The 27815-nt window shown below is 38.1% G+C and overlaps 1 protein-coding gene across 2 annotated transcripts; it reads left to right on the forward strand.

The window, feature by feature from the left end:
- The first annotated feature begins 1524 nt into the window (after positions 1–1524).
- Positions 1525–27398, forward strand: Cops2 (COP9 signalosome subunit 2). 2 transcript variants are annotated; one of them, XM_004835435.4, is made up of 13 exons: positions 1525–1717; positions 11271–11384; positions 11983–12060; positions 14757–14882; positions 17214–17303; positions 17427–17504; positions 19394–19568; positions 20136–20314; positions 20430–20482; positions 23679–23776; positions 25130–25212; positions 25866–25924; positions 26661–27398. In XM_004835435.4, the coding sequence occupies exons 1-13, from the start codon at positions 1664–1666 to the stop codon at positions 26803–26805; spliced, it is 1332 nt and encodes a 443-aa protein (XP_004835492.1). In that variant the 5' UTR covers positions 1525–1663; the 3' UTR covers positions 26806–27398. The 2 variants fall into 2 exon arrangements, with proteins under 2 accessions (XP_004835492.1, XP_004835491.1); XM_004835434.4 differs by having other exon boundaries at positions 1537–1717; positions 17193–17303.
- The last annotated feature ends 417 nt before the right edge of the window (positions 27399–27815 follow it).

Raw genomic sequence — 27815 nt, forward strand, 5'->3', positions numbered from 1 at the left:
ACTGAATCAGAACCTCTAGTGTGGAATGTGGGAAGCATTGGTCTCTACGGTGGTATTATTAAATGTTCCTCCAGTTCTAAAATTTTATGTTTAATAGAGGAATTTTGAATATTAGGACATTGTTACTTTTATATGTAATGGTGATTTTATGATTGCATAGAATATGCATAGCTGCATTAGGTGTGATATATCATTTCTGCATCTTCCTTCCAATTGATTCAGGGAATATATATATATATATACACACACAATTAAAGCTAATTGTATACGTGTGTCCACAGTACTATTCTTTGAGCTTTATCTGTGTAATTTCTCTTATTTATTTATTTATTTGGTACCGGGGATCGAACTGGGATCCTTGGCCACAGCAGGCGGCCAAACCACTGAGCTAAATCCCTGGCCCTGTGTAATTTCTCTTAATAAGATGCTGGCAGGAAAAAAGCTATTAGGAAAACTATCTGTGTTATTCTATAGTACAACAGGTGAGAATCAGGTGAGAATATTATTGTTACATACACAACTTATAAGCACTATAACGAAATAAGCGTCAATTCAAGTGATTACTCAAAAAGTCCTGTGATTCTTCTTTGGCTTTTTCCTCTGAAAAGATAAGTGTCAATGCTATTTTTCAGCATTCTAAATGTATAGTAATAAATTACGTTGCACAGGAAGACAGCATTAAACAATCATTGTCAGGGGCATACTGTTTATCGCAAGTGCAAGGTCCTGAGTTCAATCCCCGGTACCACAAAAAAAAAAAAAAAAAAGCATCCTGTCTATACGTATTGATCTATGCTGCTACATTAATTAGGTGCAAAAATAATCCAGAATATATCTATGCTATTCCTACCCAACATTTGTGAATTTAAATGAACAGAACTGGAATTTTATATGGAAAATGCTACCTATTTGAAAGCAGTTCTCCCCTTTGTTTCAATTTTATTTTTCTCTTTATTTACAATTCTGCTGGTGATTTTGCGCGACGATAATGCATTTTTTAAAAATCAGTCATTAACCTTAATTTGATCCCAAGGACAGTAAAGGTCAGTTTATTATTCGTTGAGCAACTGAATAAGACTGAAGGCACTGCTAGAGACAGATGCATACTTAATTGGGAATATCCACAGAATTGTTTTCTCAACTACAAATATAGCTAGCATTACGCGTAAACTGACGCCGAGACGTGCAGGCTAAGCGCACATAGCGATGGCAGAGATAGGACTATCTGTCATGTAGGAAGGGCATGTCCGCCTTTTCTCAGCTAAAAGTATCTGGGCCTAGGCTGCCCTTTCCTTTCATCCGAACGGCATGATGGCTCCAGAGTCTCACACTCGGGAGGAGACAGTTCCCTTACCTAGGAGGGTGGCACCTGCTCCGCAAGAGCGCAAGACTTTCTAAGCAGTGAGCCGCCGCACCCAACTTCCCAGTTGCTATGTTTAGTTGCTAAGGCGCCGATGGTCTCGCAGGAAGAGCGGTGCGGTGCACTCCCTTTTAGCGTCGTACCAAAACCTCTCTGTTCTCGGCGCATTGGTTCCGGGAGGGAAACTCGGCAGTTTAATCTAGGGGAAGGCTGGGAGAAACTGGCAGCGACGCCTCCGAGGCGCGGAGGATTGTGGGAGGAGGTCGTCTCCGATTTCCCCTCCCCCTCCCCCTCCCGGCCAAGATGTCTGACATGGAGGATGATTTCATGTGCGATGATGAGGAGGACTACGACCTGGTGAGGCTTCCGGGGACGGAACTGTGGGGCTGGAGATGGTGTCTGGCTTTCGGGACCAAGCTGAGTGGGCCGCGGCCCCTCGGCGTGGGCGTGCGGCCCTCCAGCGTCCCCGGGGCAGTGACAGGACGGCTCTGCCTGCTCGGCTTCCCGCACGGCCGGGCCCGCGCCTCGGCTGGGGGGGGGGGGGACGGCGGGGGTCCGGGGCCCGCGCCTCGGCTGGGGGGGGGGGGAGGCGGTGGCCTCAGAGCGCAGGTAGCGGGAAAGAGGTGGACTCACGACCCGTTCAGTCCTCCGAGAGAAAAGCTTTTTGTTATCGTTGCTCTTGGGGGCCACGAAGGGGCTGAACCAATGGCTTTTCTACGATCTAAGAGATTTTCCAGTATGCAAAGTTTAAAACAATAGCATAGAAATAAATGAGTGTACCCACTAAGGTTCAAGGTTTAGTATAAGAATGGATTTATATGCTTAAAAAGCTTAACCCACGTTTCTGGTTGCTATTCAGAAACACCTGTGGGTACTAAGAAAAATTATCTTGCCCCAGAATTAGCGTCAGGTTTCTTTATTTGGGGGGTGTTTTGTTTAGTTCTTGTATGTGATGGGGGTAATGCTGCCGTTATGGGAAAGTTGTGTAGTAGATGTTTGGGGAAATTTGCTCCTCTTTTATTTTTATTTTACCGGCCAGAGCAGAGAGTCTCAAGCTACTGTATTAATATATTTTGAGTTAGTATGTAAGTTGGTTGTATCGGAGAATCCATAAGTAATTTCTCGTTTTTTACATTCTTTAAAGAAGGCACATTTTGTAAAAAGGGGGTGAGGAAATGCTTGCTGCTACTCAGAAGTCATAATAGAGATTTGTAAGTTTTGAAGTTAAATGTGGGTTCCGTCTAACTTAATTTTTGAAGACTAAGCCACTTGTAGGCAATACTTTCAGTTAAAAATGTGTTACTTGTGGTATCTAGGCATTTTTATTACATGTTTACATTATAGGTGATGAAGTGTTTCTTGAAAATGTGTTTGTAGCTTTAGTTGGTGTTTTAAAATATTTCTACCCATCTCTTTAAGCAATAGTCTTATTAATACACAATTTATTAGCACTATGATTAACTTGAAAGTGTTCATTAAAACTGCAGAGTAGGGCACTGAGAATCTTTGTTGTGCCTTGAAATACACAATAATTTTTGTAAAAATTTTAGTTAAATATGTTTTAAGTGGCTAAGTTCCTCCTGCCTTCTTTGTACCTATCCTACATGCATAGTATAATAAAGCTGAATATATGGTTGTTTTAGCTTTGAAAAAAAAATTACGAGTTTGGATTACTACATAATTAAATGAAGTTTTGGGTGTTTCCCTTCCTCAGTATTCTGTTTAATACCTCTTCCTCTCCCTTGTCTTTCTCTCATGTAGATTCAGTCCAGATTCATAATCATGTCAACTAGTAGAAGCTGTTATACTTAACAGTTAAAACTTTTAGTTGAGGGCCAGGGATTTAGCTCAGTGGTTTTGCCGCCTGCTATGCAAGTGCAAGGACCTGAGTTCGATCCCCCGTACCAAAAAAAAAAAAATTTTTAGTTGAATAAAGTTTCTTTAGTAATTTATTCTTCACTTTCTAGTAAATTTCCTTCAATCATTCTGTGTTTTAGAAATAAAAGATTAAGGGTCACCATTTCATGTTGACAGTAATAATAATTTTGCCTGGATCCTTTTTTCGGTTTCTTCATATTCAGAAAGTCTTCAGAATTGACTTGCTACCTTATGGAGATTGCTTTAAAAATGTATTGTTTGGGCCAGGGATTTAGCTCGGTGGTTCCGCCACCTGCCTTGCCAAGTGCAAGGTCCCGAGTTTGATCACCGGTACCAAAAAATAAAAATAAAAATGTATTGTTTGCTGGAAAACTCTCACTTCATTTTAGTTAAAATATTGACTATGCTATGAATGTTTGTGATCACAGTGATGATCAGCATATTTTATAGTTATCCATTGATAATCTTTTTTTTTGAGACAAGGTCTCACTCTGTGATTCAGGCTGGCCTTGAACTCACTATGTAGACCAGGCAGACCTCAAACTCACAGCAGTCCTCCTGTGTCAACCTCCAGAGTACTAGGATTACAGGGATGCACCACCACAGCCGGCACCACTGATAAATTTTAGCATCCTAAGTCCCTTTTTTTTTTTTCTCGTCCAATCTATTGGAAATAGGTAGTTAAGATCTTGTTTGAAGGATTAAAAATCCGTTTCTCTACTGTTTTTATCCAAGAAAGTAAATGATTAATACCCAAGATCTAAAAGAAAAATCAACACTCCTGGTTGAAAAGAAGAAACAAAGACAGAAGAAATACAATATACTTGACCTCTTATTTCTAAGATCTTTTTGAATTTTATTGTAGGCAAAACCAGGCATTTTCTAAGGATAGAAACATGTGACAGGGAATGTAGAAGTAGGAGATGGTACATGTAAATGCCTTTTAATCTAGTGTGAATGTTACAGATTTATAGGTTATTTGCTGATCTAATACAACGTAGTAACTGTACCACCATTAAGTCAGTAAGGCAGTTGATAAGTTATCTGTTGTAATTAAACAAGCCATGGTAACGTGAAGCAACTTTGTACTTACAATATTTTTAGAAAAGATTTAAGACAGACTAACTTCATACCAAAAATGATTCTTTATGTGTTCACTTGGGCAGCACATATACCGAAAAAGTTATTCTTTAGTAAGACCTTTTATATGGGCAGGATATTCTTTATTTGAATAGTTACATTTTACTACTTTTGTCTGCTTTTTGGAGGGGAGATGGGAAGTGAGCCTTACCTACAGGAAATGTTACAGAAGCTCTTGTCGCTGGCGTAATGAGGGCCATCACCAGAGCTCTGCACACAGTGAACACGTAGCCACTGTACATGTCAAATTTAAAATACCTGCTGCGCAAGCGCAAGGACCCGAGTTCGATCCCCGGTACCAAAAAAAAAAAAAAAAAAAAAAACCTATGTCTAGGGCTGGGAATTTAACTCAGTGGTTCCACCACCTGCTTCGCAACCATAAAGTCCCGAATTCGATCCCCAGTACCAAAAAAAAAAAAAAAAAAAAAAAAAAAGAAACAAATAAAATACCTATGACTGGGCTGGGAATTCAGCCCAGTGGTTCTGCCGCCTGCCTCACAAGCGCAAGGTCCCGAGTTCGATCCCAGGTACCAAAAAAAAAAATTGTCTGTGCTACCCCAATTTATTTAGATGGGAAAAGTATTGGGAAAATGTCCTGAAATAAATTATTGCTGACTTTAATTTTTATAAGTTGTTTATTTCTTGCAAACTTATGTACTTTCTTGCTGGGAGCGGATGCAAATGATGCAAGGTAAAAATGATAAAGAAAAGAGTATTTGGGTCTTAGGAAGCCAAATGGTAATTCTGTTGCTGCTCAAGTTTTAGGGTTACTCTTAGGGGCTTGAAGCATGTCTAACTGAGCTTTTTAAAATAAGTAATACAATAAAATAGAATAAGTAATACAGGGCCGGGGATTTAGCTCAGTGGTTTCTCTGCCTGCTGCACAAGCGCAAGGACCTGAGTTCGATCCCCGGTACCAAATAAATGAATAAAATAAAATGAGTAATACATACACATTATTTATCAGAAAATGTACATACATACATTAAAATTTCCTTTCCACTTGTTCCTCAAGTTCCCCCATTAAGTAATCAAATATACATCTTTATCCCTCTCATTTTTTTACCGCCATATAGTATTTTATTTATATAATGTTGTACACATTGCTTTTTAATTTATCTTAGAGATTACAGAGAAGTGTCCAAGAGCATAAGGTGGGCCATTAAACTGGATGGTGCTGTTTTTGGTTAAAAATACCTGACTTCTATTAAAAGTTTTCTTGAGAATTTCAGAAGCATTACTATAATCCTTGTCAGTATCATTGGAATAATGATGCTACCTTTTAAAGCTACTAGCTGAAAGAAAAACTTTTGATTTGGATTGTATGCTTTGATGAACTTTCAAAAAGGCCTGGTGGTTATGTCATTGGCATGGTTATATAATGAAATTAGTGTGTTTTAAACCGGGATAACCTAAGTAAGTTATGGGAAACACCTCCTACATCCTAAGAGTGAAGTAAAGTTATATAAATGTAAGTAACAAATTTAATCATTATTTTATAAGCATAAATAAATTTAATAAAATAAATTTGAAACTTTTCATAGTGACTTAAATCTATAAACTGAAAATCCAACAAAGTATGTACTTGTGCATTACTTCCTGGGATGGATGTGTGGACCTCAGTGGGAGATAGAAACTTCGCATGGATTTCAACCCCGAAATCTGACAGGCGACAAGCAGGGCAAATCTGTGGGAGAGTCAGAACTGGGCCTGAAAAAGAGTCTGATGACTGTTACGACATCTCGTTGGAAAATTTGATTGGAAGACTGAAAGTTTAGGACAAATAAAAGAGCATTCTGATATTACACTGTAGATAACAAATTAGGACCCATTACTGTAACTTGAATGAATTTTTTAAAGTTTGGATAACTTTATGAATAAGCCACAATAGCAACTTAGGATTTGTGTTATTTATAGTGCCTAGTGTCTTGTAAAGCCTCTAGAGGTGCTGAAGTCTCTTGGAACCATTGTTAATGATGAGTGTTCCATTCTTAAAGTATATTTCTTAGGACCTGAATTGACAAGAAATACAAGTGAGTAGAGGACTTATAGAACTAACCCTGCTCAGCAGGGGCTGCATTCCAGCATGTAGTCAGAATTGACCCCGGCTGTTTTATGTTGTTGTTTTGGATATTAACCCATTTATCCTTTCAATTAAACATCCGTTCAGCATTCTGAAATGTCCCATGCTCTAGGAATGCAAAATATGAGTAAGAAAATTCTTGCTTTTAAGAAATTGACAGCGTTATGAGAGAGGAGTGGAAACAACATCCACAAAACAAAACCCTATGTTAAATATATGCCATATAGAGACATGATTGGCTAGAAAAATTGAGTTTGCTAAGAAGAGTTGGAGGCTCACAAAGGTAAGCCTTTAATGAATCCACCCCGCAGGAGTGTCAGGGCCAGGGAGTACCACGGGAGAGAAGCAGGAAGGTGTTTCGAAGGGATGTGATTTAGAATTCCTAGCAGAAAAACTAGTTTGTGCCAAAGTAGAGATCTAAAATTACATAGCATATTTGAGGAAAGGAGAATAGACGGATGTGGATGGATCACAAATTGTTTTGGGGAGATGTCAGGACCTGAGTTATTATATAACTAGGTTAAAACTATTACTAAACTTTATTTAGGTTTTAATCCCTTTTACGGTGTTCAAGTGCTTGCTTATTTTACATATATTGCTTAAATTATTTGTTTTTTGAAGCATTATTCATATATTGATTTAAAATTTCAGTTTCTTTCCTATCTAAAACATTTTACTTAAACTTTACAAATTGTTATCCAATTGATACGAGTTTATGCAATTTAGCAATACTAAGATGTTTCTTCCATATTCCCTGTTTTTTTCTATATTCCATTTTGATTAATGGCACCTTATGTTACTAGTCCACTAGTATTTATTATAGGTAACTTTATATTCCTTCATCTTGTGCCCGTACGATAGGTCTGTTTTATTCTACACCCTTGACGTCATTTAATATCTTCTGTTTTTTAGTTTGAGACTTTTCCTTTCACCTCCTGATACTTAGAATGAGGCCTCTACTGCCTATCTTTGTGTGGTGTTGTGTTGTGCTGTGTGCTTTTAAAGGCAGGGTCTGTGTGTGTGGTTCAGGCTGACTTCGAACCCTGGGGCCCGTGCCGGCCTTGCGTTCACTCGGACTTCCCGCCCCAGCCTCCGCGGTGCTCAGGTCCCAGGCCAGTGCCACCAGGCCCAGCAGACCTGGCCTTACTCTTGTTGCCAGAGACCTCTTCCTAAAACACAAAACTGACTATTTCCTTGTAAAATCTTTGCTTTGTAGCTTTCCCTTGGATCTTAGCTCCTCGCAAGTCTTATGTTGTCCTGTTCCTCTGCCCGATACCAGTTCGTCTCCAACTCTGTACATGTGTCCTGTGCTTCACCCAAATTACTCATGAGCCTTCCACACGTGTAATACTGTATCATGCTTCCTTGCCTTTGCACATGCTGTCTGCTTTATTTCAGCTGCCCTTCTTTGTCACTGGCAACTCCTATTTGTACTTAGGAGTATGTTCACATCTGCGTTGCATATCTGTCTCTTAATAGGCCCTGAGTGCTTTCATAGATCTGGAGGGGAAGACTGTTCATTTGCATTTCTGTGCACAGTGCTCAGTTGCTGGCATAAGTAGTTCTGTTATATAATGACATCTGGGTCAGTGATAAACTGCATATGTGACAGGGCATCCATAAAGTATACCCCCTAGTGATGTAGTTAATATCTGTCTTCATTTGTACATGTCCAATTCATGATGTTCACAAAATGAGGAAGTTGTCTAATGACACATTCAGAATGTGTCCCCATTGTTAAGACGCAGATAATAAAAGTATTTAAACAGTAGAATAGTTCTTCTAAAGACTTTTTACATACCATCAGTTCTTTACATAATGCCTGTATAATAACTGAAGAAAAATTTGCTGTCTACACAGATTGTGTTGATCATCTGACTGACTGAACTGCAAAAGACAGCATAGTGGGGTGAGCGTGGTGTACCAGACCATAATGGGGACAGCCTTTCATAAGGCAGTTGGTAGCGCATCAGTTGTGGCAACTGTACACGTTAGTGGAGACATCTAATAGTTCAGTTTCACTTATGCAAAAAAAATACTTTATTCTTAAATAATATGACAAACCAAAAAGGTAGTGTTGAGGACTAGATTGAGTCCTTGTGATTTTTGGAGAGTTATACTACTTAGGATTGAGCAGTCTCATTATTGTGCGATCTGTCAGACCCCAGAAGTTGGAGGGAACTGGTCTTGTACACCATCTGTGGTACCCTGGTACTCCCCATGAATTGGTTCCCGGAGGTGCAGCGGTCGCCGAGTACCACACATTGTTTTGGCTGGAAAGGGCAGTCAACACCAGTGGTGAGTGTGGGACAAATCTCACACCAAAACGCATCCAGTACTAAATTCGAGTTTCAAGCAGCACCAAGGTATGACTGCAGCTGGTATTAGTGAGTAGATGAGAAGGCATGGTATGAGACATGGCAGGAAATGTAAAGGATCCTGTTTTCAACAATATTATAATTGGTTTGCTAAGTTCCAGCCCTTCAATTCATAGAATACTTTCAGTTTCCCTTTTGCTGGGAAACTTTGTAATTGGAATCCTGTTGCTGCTATGTGTACCTCTCGACTTCTTTTCTCTTCCCACACCCTGGCCTAGTTGGTTTTTTCTAATCTACTTTGAGCCAAGACACCAGAATTAAATGGACTTTGAATGACAGTCTAAATGCTTAGGCTTCATGATAAATGTAAATCAGAAATATTTTTCATTCACTTCCAGGTTCAGGGCTGCATTCTGAAGGTTTGGGTTGCAGAGACGTGATTTCTAGTTCAGCAAGCTATTTCTGTGTTTTATTAACAATATTTAATGAGGCTTTCAAAATGTCTTTGCTATAACTTAGATATAAGGATCTGGAAATGTTTATGTTTGTTCCAAGTTAGTAAGACAGAGAACTGATTTCCAAAAGGGTGAGTAGGTTTCATAGTCTTCCATGAGGAGAGATGGCCCTTCTGCTGAGATCTGGAATGCTGTGCCCTGGTGAGCCAGGTGGAGAGAGGGAAAGAGAAGGCAGCACCCTGTCTCCAAGTGAGGGAAGGCAGCATGGCTGAGGCAGAGTGGGTGAGGGGAGCATGTTAGGAGACAAGGCTGAACTCCTGGGAGCCAGGTCTTTATGATTTTGAACTCAATTTTGAGTAATGGAACGCCACTTTTGAGGAGAGGAGATAACTTAGATTTCATAAAGATTATTGTGGCTGATTACCATGAAAAGATTGGAACTTGAAGCTTAAAAAGCAGAATGTGAAGGCTGCTGAAGTCCGTGGAGAGATGGAGGTGGCCCGGTAGGAAAGCATGTGGGGGGGGCTAAGGATGAGGTGGATGGAGTGGAGGCGTGTTTTAAAGGTGGCTAGTAAGGAGCTTTCGTGTTCCCACAGCATAACTGCTTTTACTTCTTCACTTGCTTGCCATTGTTTGTGCATTGAGTTGAGTGTGTGGTTCTCCGTGCACTCTCTTTTGGCACATTTATCTTTGAAAACTGAGCTTCAAATCCCTCACTACTATAGATAGCATCAGTAGTCACTGTGTATAAAGATGAATTATTGTTGTTTTGTAGTTTTATCAGTTTCAAACCTGGATTACAAGGGTTAAGAAGTAAGGCCGGGCATGGTGGTGCACACCTGTAATCCTAGCACTTGGGAGGCTGAGGCAAGAGGATCTCTGGAAGTTCGAGGCCAGCCTGGGCTACACAGTGAGGACCCCCACCCCCCACCCCAAACAAACAAGGGTTAAGAAGTGAATGAGTCATTACTCACAGTTTGATCTTGTCCCTAAAGAAGTGTTCCACAGATTTTCATGTTAAAGATAATGAATGCCAGGTCCTAAGTCTAGGACTCAGGCCACTCCTGTCCTCACACAAAGGAATGATTTCCCTCCAGAGGGCACACATTACAAAGCCACTGTTTGGATTATTGAAAAAGTCATCTTGTGTTGGTGTATTTTGAACTTTCTAAATAAACACTTCCTATGCTCAGTGTGACTTTCTTCACTCTTCTGCCTTTATGAGACCTTATAGAATTTTCTATAAATATCTCTTGGGAAGAAGTTAACTGTATTTGGATTGGATTTAGAAATAACTTGTGATACTGTTCTCTTGTATCTCCCCTCCTAACCCAGTATTATTCTTAATTTGACACAAATGCACCCCTTTGTAAAGGCTTATAGCTGAGGAGGAAATAATCTTTATCTGGTGGCTTCCTAAAGTAATTTTCATTATGCCACAATCTATGTGTATTTTGTAATCACTAATAAATTGACTATTTAAACTATTTAAAAGTTATACTGCTCCACATTCATAGTTGTTTTATCTCAATTTTCCCTTTACTGTTTTTCACTAAAAACTGAATTTATATGATGGGAAAATCTCGTAAAATTATGTAAATTCATTTGTTGTAAAGTTATATTCCATTAATATAAACAGCTATTGTTATCTGAAATGTGCATAAAATCAATAGTCTTATTAACGTGCAATTACTTTTAGCATTAGAGTTACCACCCTAATGAGTTAGGCCTTGTTAGACTAATGAAATTTTAAATTAAGGTGTAGAAAAAATTGCATAATAGAATGAATAAATGGTTAATAATTGCATCACATTTACATTAGATTTTTCTCATGGCTTCAGTGACGGAGAAAAGGCTAACTAACCACTGTCAAACTGGAGATCATTAACTCGTACTGTAGTTTGTATTTTACCTGTGTGTTCAGAGTTGTTTTGTTTTTGTGTAAATGTATGGTTTCCCATCCCTACTGGATTGATTTCACAGTGCAATGTGTGGGTTTATTTTTTTCTCACTTAATGTTTCTTTCTAACATGCAGGAATACTCTGAAGACAGTAATTCTGAGCCAAATGTGGATTTGGAAAATCAGTACTACAATTCCAAAGCGCTAAAAGAAGATGACCCAAAAGCAGCTTTAAGCAGCTTCCAAAAGGTTTATTTTTTTCAGTTGATTTTGTGCCTTAAAGTTTATATTTTTAATGATGTATCAAACCAAACTAAGCCCAGAGTGATCTTCTCTCAGAAATGTGTTTGGAATAATTAGTGATGATCCTGTAAGGTTTTACTCTGCAGCATGAGCATACGTTTGTAAGGCTGATGTTTTTTCCAGTCAGACATCCTTCACAGTAGCACACTCACATGCTGACAGGAGAACCAATGTAATGGTCGATATGCGTTATATTTCCTTTTGGGGCAGGTTACACTGATTTCTTAATTTAGGATATATTTTTGGATTGTTCTTACCTGGCAGACAGGACTAGGTACTGGCTATTGGAGTGAAGTAGTAATGCTTAATCTTTTGGTTAAAGAACTTCAAAATAAGCTCATTTATCCCTAAAAAATGTATTTTAAGACTTGTTGTTTTTAAACTTTATTTTTAAAAACCCTAAGAAGTGGTGGAATTATTGGGGAAATTCTTTATGAATATGAGGTTAAATTAAAAACTTAGGAAAAAAAATTAAAACTTAGACACTGTTGTCATTAGAAAATAAATGTGTTAATATTAAACTAAAATTTTTTCCCCTTTTTAGGTTTTGGAACTTGAAGGTGAAAAAGGAGAATGGGGATTTAAAGCACTGAAACAAATGATTAAAATTAATTTCAAGTTGGTAAGATTTATTTTGAGGAGAAGTACAATAGTAATGAGAGAATTCTGTGGGTTTAAAATCTCATTGCAACAAAATGCTATTATATCTACTTCTCTACAGTAGTTCTATTGATGTTTCCATTTTATTCAGTGTTGTAGTTAGGACTACAATTCTACTGATTTTTAAAAATTGTATGAGCTGTCCAAATTTTCTTTTAAGAAATTATTTGCTGTATTTAAATTAATGACCTGGAAGGTTATGAAAAATGTAAAGGACAGAAATTCTTTTTTTTGGTACCAGGGATGGAACTCAGGACCTTGCGCCTGCAAGGAGGCAGTGGAACCACTGAGCTAAATCCCCGGCCCCAGAAATTCTTGATTAAATGATCTTAGTGACATTAGCGGTTCACTATTCAATGCTTAAGTTTCTATGAATTGACGCACCAAGAGTTCCTATAAAAATCTAGCTTGGCCAGATATCATGAGTCACATCTATAATGCCAGCACTCTGGGAGTCTGAGGCAGTAAGATCACAGGGTCAAGGCCAGCCTGGGCAACTTAGTGATTCAGCAAGGCCTTTTCTCAAAAATAAAAGGGCTGGCCAGGGATTTAGTTCAGTGGTTTCACCACCTGCTGTGCAAGCGCAAGGACCTGAGTTTGATCCCCAGTACCAAAAAATAAAAGGGCTGGGTGTGTAACTCAGTGCACAGGCCCTGGGTTCAATCCTTAGTACCAAAAAAATTTTATCTTAACTACCAGGACTGGTTTAGTTCTTTAGTCCATTTAAACAGTATGCTGCCTTAAGACTTGGTATGTTAACTTTCCATTACTGTGATAAAACACCTGAGAGAATCACCTAAAAGGAAGAAAAGTTTATTTTGGCTCACAATTTCCGGGGTGTCCGTCCATCATCAGTTAACTCTGGCCAGGCAGAACATCCTGGCGGAAGCATGTGATGGAGCAAACTGCTCACTGGAGGGCAGCCAGGAAGCAAGAAAGAGAACAGAAGAGGCTGAGGTCCCTGTGTCCCATTGAGGGGCACGTCCTCAGGGAGCGAGCTTCCTTAAAAGGGCCCCGTCCCCTGACCAGTCCCCCCAGCTCCCATGGACATCTCCAGCTGGGCACCAAGCACTTGGCTTGGCCATTTTACCCTGAACAGAGATGGGAAGGGAAAGGGTTGTTTGGGTTTTGTGTTGTTTCATCTACTTTCGTTATCTTTTTGTTGGCTCAAGAGTTGTTTCAGCTTCTATTCTTTCCCTCTCATTTTCTAGTTGGATTCAGAATAGGACTTATCACTATGTTGTTGTTTTAGGCAATAGAAAATTAGAAGGGTTCATTATCAACTGCTCTATGTATTCACCATTGCAGATAAAACCAGTTTGCCTAGGGCTGGGGATTTAGCCCAGTGGTTCTGCCGACCCAAGTTTGATCCCGGTACCAAAAAAAAAACCAGTTTGCCTAATTTCTCTCAATCTCTAATTCAATAACATAATTTTTGAAAAATGAGTTTTAATGTATAGCATAGAGAGATCAATTCAGAACTATTAAGTTTTTGCTAAAAATGTTATTCTGTACCAAGATACAGATGAGTTAGGCAGTCATTATCTCATCTCCTTCTACTTGTAAGATGTGCTCTGTACCTTGAGTTTTGGCAACTCATGTTACTTGTTTGTTCTCCTGGGAAACCTGTATTTTTAGGGACAAAAATAGTTTGAAATATGTAGCTATCTATCATTTGTTAATTCCTCACCCTAATAAACACACGTGGTCAGTTAGTTGAGTAAAAAAGCATTTCTACCTGCCAGAGCTCCATCTCACTGACTCAAAGACAAGAGCTCAGCAAAAGGAGGGCTGCTAGCAATGAGAGCTGTGGGTACCAGGTACAGGTCTAAGGTTAGGCTCAAACTGGCTTACCTGACACGCAGGAATGATGAGCCTCCTCCCCAGTAGTCAACTGCCCAACATTTCACTGCTGCTCTTTCTTTCTTCAGGTCTTTCATGTTTCCAGAATAACCCACAGTGGTGTAAAGAGTAATGCAGGGAATTGCAGCACTACCACTGGAATTGAGTAGATTCTCACGTGGCAGGACTCAACATGAGATGCCCCTGGGCCTGAAGACATTCTTCCACTTCACGTGTTTATGTAGAGCCAGCTAGTTTTGTGCAGAAAATATGTAACTCTTGCTGGAGAGTTTCCTAGTGAAGGGGTAAATCTTTAGGGAAGGATGTCACTGATAATCTGGATAGCTGGTACCTGAGACACGTGAAAATTGAATTTTATTTACATCTTTTGGTCTGTGAATATATTAGTAGTTTTTATGATTGAAGTAAATGTGTTGTGCAGTGAAGAATAATATCCAAACTGGAAAATACAGAAGTGCACTTGTGTTGTAGACTAACTTCATAAATATAGTTTGTATATCTGAGTAATTTAGTCATTTCAGATTTAAGGTAACATGTCTGCAGTATTCCTGCCATGTGTAGTTCCTCTTTTTATAAAAGTACGTTGTAAGGCCCCGGGGTTGTAGCTCAGTGGTGCCGCCGCCTGCCTCCCAAGCGCAAGGTCCTGAGTTCAATCCCTGGTACCTAAATAAATAAATAATAAAAGTGAATTACACAAACTATGTTGCAATTTGGTAGTAGTATATACTGTACCTTAATCATGTGTGCATATTTTAATGAATAATATGTATTTAATGGTTTCTTCTTCCCTCACAGACAAACTTTCCAGAAATGATGAATAGGTATAAACAACTTTTGACCTATATTCGGAGTGCAGTCACGAGAAATTATTCTGAAAAATCCATTAATTCTATTCTTGATTATATCTCCACTTCTAAACAGGTTAGACTCAGTTTTTTCCTCTTGGTACTGTTAGTGTAGTATCTACTGGTTATACAGGGTAATGGGTGAATGGGTGTCACATGCTTTGGTCATCTCCATTCTGCCCCACCCCACCCGCGTGCCCCCGCCCTGTGAAGAACTTTGTACCTCAGAAGAAAAGACCTGGACGTTCTATTAAAGCAACTATGGTAGTCATTAGTGTGCTTCAAAATAATGCAGTGTACAGTTTTCTTAATGGTAGTACTAATGATATAATATGAAGAGGTAATAAAACTCCAGCTAATCTCTTAAAATTTTATCTTGAGATGCTAAAATAATCTGCAGACAACTTCTGTAGACTTACATGTAGACTCCCATAGACTTCCACTCCTGGCTCCTTTTATTTTGTTTTGCTTTGATTTTTCTGCAGCACAGGAGATCATGCCTAGGGCCTCTTGCATGCTAGGCAAGCACACTACCACTGTGCTGTGCCCCTAAATCTCATAATTCCTTCTGACACACTGCACTTCCACTTTGCCTAGCCATCATGGGGGTTTGTACCGAGCATTGAACCACAAGTGACTCCTGTGGTTTTGATGAGGTGAAGGTCCTTGAGCAGATTGTGTAGTCCTCTCAGTTCTTAGTTTCACTCAGTGAATGCCCCTACGAAGGATGGGGTGATGATGTTGAGAAAGGAAGGGCTGACAATGAAAGAAACTGAGGTGACACTAGGAGTAATAGTGCTTTCGTTGTTTTAGTTTTGGGTCATTAAGAAAAGCAGTGAAGGGCCAGGGATTTAGCTCAGTGGTTTTGCCACCTGCTGCTCAAGCGCAAGGATAAAAAACATAGTCCCAAGTTTTAGCTTTCCTACTCTTGAGCACAAGATGTACTGTATCACTTAGCATTTTTTACAAAGCTTTTTTTTTTTTTTTTTGGTACTGAGGATCAAACTCGGGACCTTGCACTTGCGTGGCAGGCGCCAGAACCACTGAGCTAAATCCCCGGCCCTCACTTAGCATTTTTTAGAACATTTGATACTCCTAGTAAAAGTGTTCTCATAAACAGCCTCTCATTTCCTGGCTTTCTAATAGGTGTCATTTTTTTATTTCTTGAAGTAGTTTATTTCTGTTCTTCATATTGAAAACATCAGGTGGCTTTTTAATGTCAGTTGGGAATAAAGAAGGTAAACTTAGATGTTTTGTTGGAGCATTAGCTCTTAGTTCTAGAAATAAGTTCTATATTGTGGGGCTTTTCTTAAGTGGCAAAATGTTTTCCAGGTCTCACAAACAGGCATCATCAAAACATTTTTCCACCATTTATAAATGCTGTGCCACATGTTGAAGGAGGGGAATAAAGTCATTTTAAAACTTGAAGATTACATACTTCTCTGTGCTATTATATGTAAAGTGTTAGCCTTCTGAAAGTAAGAATAGATGGAAGGTGGGTGTCACTCTGACTTACCCCATAAGACATCAGCAGTCGTGAAGAAAGAGCCAGCCTTTCCTGGAAGCATCAGACCGCCCTAAGCACAGGCTCCTCTTTCCCTGTGATCTCATTAAGCAGAGATTGAAAGAACCAGATATTCAGAGGCAGAGCCAGAAGTAGACAAGCAAGGTGAGCAGAGGAGCTTTTCGCAGTATGAAACGAATAGTGATTTCCATGGAAAAGTCACACTGGGATTAGTGAATTGGTGATTGAACACAACCAAAAATAACTAGACTTTTCTTTCCATCTGGCTCCAGGGTTTACTGGTGGCTTAAAAGCTATGAAGTCCAGCTGGGGATTTAGCTCAGTGGTTTCGCTGCCTGCTGTGCAAGTGCAAGGACCCAAGTTCGATCCCTGGTACCAAAAAAAAACAAGCTATGAAGTCCAATAAATTAGTTACCTTTTGACAGAAAAAGTTTGAGGAAAGTAGCTTATTCCTTATGTCTCCAGCACATTGCTCATTGTTTGCCACATAGTAGGTACCAGTTAAGGGATGAGTTTATAAGGTATACACTGTTAGAAGCAGCACAGCCCATCATTTACTTCTGTTAAAGTAAAATGAGTTTTTGGACTGGGAAGGACAGGCGGATATATATTATTACAGCATAAGAATTTATGACGATATACTTCATGTAGGAAAATGTTTTATGGGTTTTATAAAACAAACATGCAAACAGATCTTGCCACGTGTAAGTTTAATCTGTGTTAATTAATCTTTTGAACTGTAGAAGAGATTTGGTAAGATACAAATAGTGTATCTTAAGTGTATTAAAGTTCAAAGATGCACTTTTAGTTTGTTCAAATTAACTTTATTAACAGGTCCAAATTTGCTGTTTACAATTATAGAATTCTGATTTTTTATGTCAGATGGATTTACTGCAGGAATTCTATGAAACAACACTGGAAGCTTTGAAAGATGCTAAGAATGACAGGCTGTGGTTTAAGACAAACACAAAGGTAACAGCTGCATTTTTTTCCTCTTAGAGAGTGGGTGGGTTTCCTTAATAAACTATTTCCTAAGCATACACACCTTTTCCTGGTGAAATCTGTTTTGACTGTAATAAGTTTGCTTTTTTACAGCTTGGAAAATTATATTTAGAACGAGAGGAATATGGAAAGCTTCAAAAAATTTTACGCCAGTTACATCAGTCCTGCCAGGTAACGTTCCCGTCTTGCTATTTATTTAAAAAGAAAAGAATGTGAAATACATTTGAAATATAGTCTGGAAGTGTTTTTGTTCAAGCATTATCCCAAAAATAAAACTTGAGAAATAAGTTTGTAAAATACTAATTTTTTCTGAGTATCACATTTCTTCTTAGTGCTAATTTCCATTCTCATCCTTTGTGGAATGAGTTGTGGCTATTTAATAAACAGGTGAGACATGATACTTAGTACAAATAAGCCTTGGTATTTAGTTGTTCACACTAAGAAAATAGAGCAAGAATGTTATAAACATGTACAGTAAGGATATTTTATATTCTAACTAATGAATCCCATGGCAGCACTGTCCAGTAGACCTAACATCCACTGTATCTATGCTGTCCAGTGGGATAGCTCTAGCTCCGTGTAAGCACAAGCATGTGAAATGTGGCTAGTGTGGTGGGGATACTGAGTTTTTAATTGTATATAATTAATTTAAATTTGAATAGCAATATGGTCAGGAAAGCATAACTTTTTTTTTTTTTTGGTACCGGGGATCAAACTTGAGACCTTACCCTTGTGAGGCAGGCGGCAGAACCACTGAGCTAAATCCCCGGCCCCCCACAACTCTTTTAACCAGGCTCTTAATTTATATTTGATTTTATCCTCAAATAAATAGTTTGTTATTAAAATTTATATAGAAATACTATTTGAAATATTTTTAGCCCTTTAATGCTAAATTCTAGTGATGTGTATGTCATTTTGTGAGTGGGAGAAAGGATCCAGAAACTGAATTTTAATTTATTAATTTTGCTTTAGTAGTTTTGTTATCTACGTTTTCTTCAGTCTGATAAATGAATAGCCATGGGTTCAGTTCCATGTGACACAGAAATGGTAGAGAAATCATTTTTGAATGGAGAAGGGACTTTCAAACCTCTGGATAAGTTTTCCCTGATATCTTTAGGAAAACAGGAAAAATACTATCTGGATAGTAAATTGCATTTGGTGTAGTACTTAGTATTTTGATGGAGTTATGTTGAGACGTATTACAATCTGGATATTTTTACTCTGGTTATGACTCATTAGTGAATAAACAGAATTTTAAGTTAAAAGACTCAGTAAACAATAAATTTTGATTTAGTTTATGTCAGTGTTTGGTTATGTTTGTCTGACTCTAGACCATAATGCTATTTTTTATGCCTCACATTTTGTGGGCTGTTGGTCATCTTTTAATGTCAAGTTTAGATGCCACCACATTTGTGATTCCTTTTACATCCCCTGGGGGGTTAGTTCCTTTCTCTTCTGTTCTCATAGTGGAAGCATTGGTTTATGCTTCAGTTGGAATCATCGTCGTTTATGTTGAAATTTGCTAACACATGAGACTTATACTAGATTGTGAAATTTTTTGAGATGAGGAACTGTAGCTTATTTAACTTAGTATTTCCCTAGAGGCCCTTAGGAAATGATTGAATAAGTGAATCTAAAACAATTAGGGAATAAAAATAAGTGAATCTGTGACAATTTGGGGAAGACCATACATAAATCTCCTACTTAAAAACATAAACAACAAAACATTTTAGACCTACAAAATAGTCCAGCCATGTTTTTCTTATTCGTTAACTAGAAAGAAAAGGATGCCTATATATTGGCCATTAAAAGCAGTGTGAGTGGGCCAGAGACTTAGCTCTGTGGTTCCACCGCCTGCCTCGAAAGCACATGGACCCGACTTCGATCTCTGGTACCAAAAAAAAAAAACGCAGTGTGAGTGAGCTAGTTCCCAATTAAAATTTTAGTGCATTTTCACACAGAAGTGGTATTATAAATATAAGGTTCCCAGACCAATTCGAATAAAAATGACCAGGTTGTCTCTAAATTCTCTTTCCTAACTAAAGTATTTGCTTTCCTAGACTGATGATGGAGAAGATGACCTGAAAAAAGGTACACAGTTACTAGAAATATATGCCTTGGAAATTCAAATGTACACAGCACAGAAAAATAACAAAAAACTGAAAGCGCTCTATGAGCAATCGCTTCACATCAAGTCCGCCATCCCGCACCCGCTGATCATGGGCGTCATCAGAGGCAAGTGGGCTGTGGAGAGAGTGGGCAGTGGCACAGGGAGGCAGCAGGTGCGCTTCATCTGGCTCAGCGACACCGAGTGCCTCGTTTTACAGTGTGGAAGTTGGCGAAGTGGCCACCTTAGAGAAAAAGTAGGGTCCATTTGTGTCTTGTGAAAGTTTCGCAGTAAAGATGTTTTTAGCAAATTCGCGTTCTCAGAAGTTCTGTTCCTGAGATGTAATGATGTGTATGAAACTACATTCTGCTTCAGCTGAGGGTAAGGATTTGCCAGTCACCATTTGGCTGTTGTTCAGGGCAAAGCCTGTTTTTTTCTTTTTCTTTTTTCTGGTACTGGGAGTTGAACTCGGGACCTTGCACTTGCCAGGCAGGCACGGCGCCACTGAGCTATCCCCGGCCCCAAACCCTGCTTTTAAGAATTGAAATGTATGCTCGGAGGCTAGTGCTATTCAAGTTAATAGACTTTAAAGACTGAAAGCTGATAAAATGATTTTTACTTGGTTTCTGTAAAGTAGTCAGTCTTGTTGTTACAGAACTAAAAGTGCTTTTTTCCTTGTGTTTTATTCTGTGCAGAATGTGGTGGTAAGATGCACTTGAGAGAAGGTGAATTTGAAAAGGCACACACGGATTTTTTTGAAGCCTTCAAGAATTATGATGAATCAGGAAGTCCAAGACGAACTACTTGTTTAAAATACTTGGTCTTAGCAAACATGCTAATGAAATCGGGGATCAATCCATTTGACTCACAGGAGGTGTGTGTGTTTCACTTGTTAATTTCTCTTGTCAGCTATCTTCTATAAGATTAAGTAGTAGTCTTTCTTTTTGCATATACAAAGCTAAACTTTCTCTTTTTTTTACTGTGTTTAGGCTAAGCCGTACAAAAATGATCCAGAAATTCTAGCAATGACAAATTTAGTAAGGTAAGATTTTATATTTCAGTTAAGGTAAATTTCTTTAAAGTGGTCCCTAAGGGGAGAGAGAAAACGTCTCAGGATTCAGTTAATATGCAGCGTTTATTCTTTTGTATTTTTGTATGAGATACACAGAAGTGCATAAAATTTTTATTTTCTGAAAGTTATGCTGTTGGTCACAGATTTTTTTTTTAAAGTCACCAATTTTGTAAAGTAGTCACTGTTTGGTTTTTTATTATCTATGTATTTTTTATGTATATGCCTATGCCTGCTATTTTTCAATGGAAAACTAATTGTAAATTAGTCTTCAAGCATTTACAGTTTTTTGCCTCTCTCAGACTTAACCCAAAATAAAATTATTAAGGGCTCAAAAAAAGTTAATTTCCCGTGGAAAAAGACCACAGAAACATATTATTTTACTCAGGTACTGTATCAATGACAAAATGAAAATAACATTTTAAAACACCCACCACCACCACCACCACCCCCGGCTTGGTTCTGCCACCTACCTCTCAAGCACAAGGTCCCAAGTTCGATCCCCGGTACAAAAAAAGAAAAAGAAAATGTCCCCTGCCTACTTAAGGTGGACGGTTAGGAGGCAGATGGGTCATACTGGTAAGAGACTCAAGGAGTTACTGAATACTTTTGTGGAAAAGATGTGAGTAGTGATGATTAGCAACTGAAGAACCTGCCATAATTAGTTAATAATAGTAAATAAAATTCTAGAAAATAAGACCAAACAGCTGGGCACAGTGATACACACCTGTGATTCCAGCACTCTGGGAGGCTCCCAGCCTGGGAGACTGGTGAAACCCTGTCTCAAACCCCAGTTCAGACAAGAGGACTGGGGATATAGCTCAATGCCATGTCCCTGGGTTCAAGTTCCACTACCACAAAAATACTGAACGAGAAACCTAGAAGAGCAGAGGAGAAAAATCATTGAACAAGAGGAACATTCCTTTGGGCTAGGAACAAATGGAGCTCTAGGTTTTGTAGGTTTTTTTCTTTGTAGAAAGTGTAAGAAATTACTGTATCAGGTTCTGTTTTAGGTTGTGTGTGCTCAGTTGACAAAAGCTGGAAAAATAGGGAGATAGGGCGGGTGTTTTTACAGGTATATGTAGATAAAATAACATGTTTTTTAAAACCTCGTTTTAAAAATAGTATTTGACTATAAATTATGAGTCACCTATATGTACACTTTATATACTTGGAGAAAGTAGCTTATTTCATGATAATAAGATCCTTTTTAAAGTAACATTATTTACTTTGCTTTTTATTTGGCTATGACTTTTATAAGTTATTAGATTTTTTTTAAAACCTTAATTTTAGCCACAGAAAAATAACAATCAGGTTTGGGATTTTGTTGTTTTGTTTTTTGAACTGTGAGTGTTTAGAGGACAAAACCTCTTAAGAAATCAGTTCTTTCACTGTTCATTACTTTAACCTATTTTAGTATGTTTATTGAACCAGATTGATTTAGTTATAAAACACTATGCCTCTATCTTTATTTCGAGCAGTTTTTTTCACCTACATTGGGCCACTACTCTAAGAGCTGATTTGGTTAGGCATTAACTTGAAAATACTTTTTCAATGTTTTGTTCATAACTAAATTGCTAAGCAGCAATCTAAACTTTTAAACCTCTTAAAGAAATACTGAGGAAAAGTTTTGCCCTAGACATTAGTATTTTATATAAATTAAATTGGTTAATGACTGTATATTAAGATAGATTAAAGGACCAATGTATCAGACCTTTAAAAAGTAGTAATTGTATTTATATGTTTACTGTATTTAATTAACCATTTACCCCAGTGAAGCCTCTGTGTTGGAACTCAGGAGCTTATTTTAATGGTAAATTTGTACCCAGAGAAGTGACACATGATGTCCACAGTGTTGTCTAAGATTTATAATTATTTTAAAATTTTATTGATAGGGAAGATATCCCATAGTTAAAAATAAATGGATGCAGGGCCGGGGATTTAGCTCAGTGGTTTCGCTGCCTGCTGCACAAGTGCAAGGACCTGAGTTCGATCCCCGGTACCAAAAACAAAAAAAATAATAATAAAAATAAAAAATAAATGGATGCAAATATAAGATAAAAAGTGTGTGAGCAAATGTTTGCCCTACTTGAATATATCCTCCTGTAGTATGTTACAGTAATGAGTTGAGGTAGGTAAGAAGTAATGCTTCCTAATTTTATCTTCCTAGTCAGTTGCCAGCAGACTAGAGGAAAATAATTCCTGTTGAAGCAGTGAATCACCTGCCCCTAACACGAAGTTACATTGCGACCCAAGAGATGGAAGCGCAGCAGAGGGCCTGCAGTGGTTGATGATATGTCTTACGTAGAAAGCAGACAGTGGTGCCGTGTCCAGAAGGTTGGCTCTTCCTTCTCAGCACCGTTAGCAACCCCAGTAGCTCCGGAAAGTTACTTCAAGAGTAGATATTCGATACCTCAAAGCTACGGATGTAGAGCTCCCTGGCCTGCAGCAGGGGACCCATCTCTCCTTCACCATGTGCGCTCTTGTGCCACTAATCATGTGCCACTGATGTTTCTGCAGAATAGTTCAGTGGAATTTTAAGGCCGAAGGGCCTTGAGAAGCAGATGTTCTTTTGAAAAGTGTTGGCAGTTGCTGGTAGCTTTCTAGAAGATAAAAGTTAGGAAGCTGCACTCTCTGGATAACCTTCAGAGAGGATATGCTTTCTTATTTGAAAGATAAAGCCAAACTCCTTCGTGTAGTAGTGTGCGTGAAGCCTGGTTTCTTTCATTAAGAACAGTTAGGAATTAAATTTACTATTTAATTTGAAAACATCAAGCATTAAATAGTTGCTAAATGTTCTGTTATCAACTTAAAATAAGATTTTGACATTATTTTGATTAGCTATGTGTAAATACCCCAAACAAGATTCATTTACTCTTTCTGAAATAAAATTACTAATTGGGAAGGCTTTTATTGTTTGGGTGCTAGGGATTGGACTAAGGGACTCATGCATGTTAACCATATGCTCTCCCATTAAATGACATCCCCAGCTCAGATTTTTTTTTTTTTTTTTTTTTTTTGGTCAGAAGAATGTGTACGTGTTTAATTCTGATTTCCATGATCAAACAGTAATGTAATTTAGACTTTGCATATGAATATTGAGACAGGCTCTGGGTTATCTAATTTAATATATGATTTCTCCAAAAAATTTTTACTTTTTTTCTGTTAGTGCCTATCAGAATAATGACATCACTGAATTCGAAAAGATTCTGAAAACAAATCACAGCAACATCATGGATGATCCTTTCATAAGAGAACACATTGAAGGTACATTCTTTTTGCTAACCAAATTCTCTGAGTTTCTTTTCCACTGTCAGACAAAAGCTTCTTAATAGAATTAAGCTGTTATTGCAAAGTTCAGGAATGTTTCTTAGTGCTCTCATGGGCTAGTTTGCCTCTTAAAATTATAAAACTTTGAAAGAAATCATTAGCCAATTTCATGCCAGTATACTCACATGTGCCACGCCTCCCACTGCACAACCTGCCTCATTCTGGAAACTTGAATCCAGGGCTTTTGTGCTGAGCTACAACCCCAGCTCTTTTTTATTAACTAATTTTGAATCGGGGTCTCCCTAAGTCACTGAATTGCCCAGGCTGGGCTTGAATTTATAACCCTTCTGCCTCAGTCTCACAGAGTTGTGGGGTTACAGACAGGCCTGTGCCATTACACCCGGCTGTCAGGTTCTTTGATAATACCTATTTTGTTTGAGATGGTGTCCTCTTTTATGTTCTTCTAATTAAGGTATTGGTCCATTTTCTTGATGCTTAGGCTCAGCATTAATTTTTAAGGTTTATTTGCCCAAAAGCTTTGAAAATATCCTACTGTAGATAATGCTGAGATGCATTTATTACAGAAGATAAGTAAAATTGGAAAGGTTTCATACCAATAAGTTAATGAGATTTTTAATAAAGTCTGTTGAATTACCAGAGACAAAAATCCTCTTTTGTTCTGGGGCCTTTCCAGCTCCAGGGTTCCACCTGTATTGAGCTGTTTGAAGGTATAGTTAGAGACCATTTGGAACAACTCCCTTAATACTTGGATTCCAGAGGCATTGGGAGAATTTGAAGAACACTCTAGAACTAATATTCTGTTCTTTCCTTTCTATCTCTTTAATTCTACAGACTTCTTCTTTTAAGTTGTCATGTGAACCTAATGACACTGCACTTCATAGTTAAATAGAAAAACCAAAGCTTTGTCCATGAACTCCAGTATAGTTTTTAAAAATGAAAACTACAGTTTTATGTAAATAAGATGGGGGCAATTATAAAAGCAATGTATAAAATATACTGTAGGTTTCTAAAGAGCGTAAAACAAGGAACTTGGCTAGTGTAAATCAGCACTTCTGAAACAATGTTAACTATTGAGGGACTGGTAGGCAGTGGGCTGTTGCTGAGAAAGCGGGATGGTATTTTAGTAGAGTCACAACAAAAGCAAAATCGGGTGGGAAAAAGAAACTATGAAGGGCCTCTAATCACGTTGTGCATGCATTAGACCCAAACACCTGTCTGCTTATAAAACAGAGAGATAGACTTTGAGATTATTAGGATAGTGTAGAAGTGTATGATTCATAAGAACAAACTATTAAATACATATGTATTGATCTTTGTCTTTTTTTTCAGAGCTTTTACGAAACATCAGAACACAAGTGCTCATAAAGCTAATTAAGCCTTACACAAGAATACATATTCCTTTTATTTCTAAGGTATTTATGGCTTTTAATGATGTTTGTGCTTTGTACTTACAGAGACAGTAGAGACAGTATCCCTGTCTTCCTTTGAAAAGAGTAACTGACTTGGAAACAGTGTATAATATTAAATTAAGTATAACCTAAGGCCTTTACTTTTTTTTTCTTTATTTTTCTTTTGCGGCACCAGGGATCAAACTCAGGAGCTTGCACTTGTGAGGGAGGTGTGGTGCCACTGAGCTAAATCCCTGGCACCCTAAGGGCTTTCCTTTTAGTGTGAATTTTTCTGTGTTTGGGGGGCATAAATTTGAATTCGCAGAAAAGAGCTTTAACCTTGTAGAAGAGAAACTGGTAATCTTTAAAATTCTGAAGATTTTTCCAGCCTCATGAGAAAATGGTAGAAGAAAGTAGTGGCTCAAATATATCATTATTGAAGGACCACCCTCAACAGTAAAATTGTAGTAGGAATATACTTCAAATTACAAAGTTAAATCTTTGTTAGGCCTAAGTTTTAGAGGATGTTTTGAATTGATAATATATTTGTTCAAAAATCTCTTTTACTAATATTCCTTTAAGTGGTGGAAATGAGTTTAAAATCAGCCTGATTATATAAAGTCATGAAATCTTTAAAAATGTTAAATGGTAGAATTATAATGACTCTTCTGTCTTAGGAGTTAAATATAGATGTAGCTGATGTGGAAAGCTTGCTGGTGCAGTGCATATTGGATAAGTAAGTACTTTCCCTTTTTAAATCAGATGTTTGGGAACATAAATTTTGAATTACATGACAGAGGTAGTTGAGTATGATTTTTTTTAAAAGAAGCACTCTGTGGCTGTGATTTTTCTGTTAGAAGAGATGTTTGTGTATACATGATGATTTTTGATCAGTGAGTGAGCATGTTAAGTACATAATCTCCGAAAAAGTTCTAAATGTTTGCCGAACGCTTCATTCAGTGTATGACTGATGTGTAGCAAGGAAATTATTGAATGAATAATGGTTTTTTTATGTTTTTAAGTATAGGGTATTTGGCAAAAGTAATTTTGAAATTTTATCTCTTAAACAGAACATTATTTAAAGCCTCATGACACTTGGCCTTGATTAATTAGGTAAATCTATGCCTGGTGATTCTTTCTCTGAAAAGGATGAAAAGTAGCTGATTTTTAACTAACACTAAATGTCTTTTTTTCCTACACTCACCAGCACACTCCCACCCCACCCTTTGAGACAGGGCCTCATTAAATTCCCCCCGCTGGGTCCCAACTTGCAGTCTTCCTGTACAAGCCTGCTCAGAGTACTGGGGTTATGGGCATGTGTCACTGTGCCCAGCTAAACCCACTATTTTTAACGTAGGCCACAGCCTTTTCATTTTGCATTTATTTTGTACCGTGAGTGTGTTATGCAGTGGCAGGGCAGGGTCTATGCCTAGTAAAGTCATTTGTACACACATTTTCTTTATTTACTCCAGCACTATCCACGGCCGAATTGATCAAGTCAACCAGCTCCTGGAATTGGACCATCAGAAGAGGGGCGGTGCACGGTATTCTGCACTAGATAAGTGGACCAACCAGCTGAACTCTCTCAACCAGGCTGTCGTCAGCAAGCTGGCCTGAGGAGACCAAGCTCCTGCAGACCTGCTTACGTGCAGAGACGCAACCCTTAGAGAACTGGGGTGGCAAAACGACTGTCGGTTGATGTGTCCTGAAAATGACTGGAGTTACGGCAGAAGTGCTATTTGATCAACTGGTTTGTGTTTTGCTGCTGCATTTATCCCAAGAAAAACAGCTTTAATCTCCAGAAGAAAACCAAAATACCACGGGATTTATGCTGTATCAACATCTTGCCCTAAACATACAACATCATAGTAATTTGTCATGGGCAACATGACCGGAGAGAAGATTTTGTCATGATTTTAAATATACTGACACGCTACTGTTGGTTAAATTTAAACATGTTTTACCTGCAGAAATCCTCTCACAAATAACCTGCAATAACTTGAAATGCATACCCTTTTGAACACTTCCTTTTCTCATGTATAAATGAAAATGTTTGCTGCATTTTGCAAAATGTCAATTCTCCAGAAATGTGTCCATATATTTCTGTACCTGCAGTGTAGTAAAGGTTTAGATGAAACCCCGTAACTATAGTGGCATACTGTCACTTAGGTTTCAAGCAGCAAAATAAACAGTGCAGCTCAGAAATTGTAGTTTGGTTCTTGATGTGTTTTTATTACATTTGGGGTTGTTTTGTTTTTTAGTATCTTAGAAATTTCAAATTACTTTATCTTCAGTTAATGATTAAAAAACTTGTAAGCAAATAAGTTATTTGTTTTCAGGATTTTTAAAGTAGTCTTTATTGATAAGGAGAACTGCTTTCTAACAAAACACTTACCTTTGACAGTGATGCTTTAAAGGAATAAAATTCTTTTTTTAAGAATGGCATTCCTTTTAAAAAGAATAGTTTCAATCTCAGAATGTCACTTTAAACAAATATGCCAGAACGTAGACAGCTAAATGAATGTTACCCTGCGTAGCGATCGTGCTGGAAGGTTGTTTCAGTGCCAGCAATCTACCATTGCCCAAAACCTCCTGGGTTTGCTCTCAGAGAATTGCATTCAAGATTA

The sequence above is a fragment of the Heterocephalus glaber genome, unplaced genomic scaffold (genome assembly GCF_053883595.1).
Source record: "Heterocephalus glaber isolate CG9 unplaced genomic scaffold, H.glaber_assembly_v1.0 deba00000122, whole genome shotgun sequence".
NCBI lineage: Eukaryota > Metazoa > Chordata > Mammalia > Rodentia > Bathyergidae > Heterocephalus > Heterocephalus glaber.

What these genes read in the sequence shown, in the direction of transcription:
- Cops2 (XM_004835434.4), top strand. Translation starts at nt 1,664, where the DNA reads ATGTCTGACATGGAGGATGATTTCATGTGCGATGATGAGGAGGACTAC. An exon ending in CATAAGAGAACACATTGAAG is followed by an intron (nt 23,777 to 25,129) that starts GTACATTCTTTT and finishes CTTTTTTTTCAG; the next exon opens with AGCTTTTACGAAACATCAGA. An exon ending in ATATTCCTTTTATTTCTAAG is followed by an intron (nt 25,213 to 25,865) that starts GTATTTATGGCT and finishes CTTCTGTCTTAG; the next exon opens with GAGTTAAATATAGATGTAGC.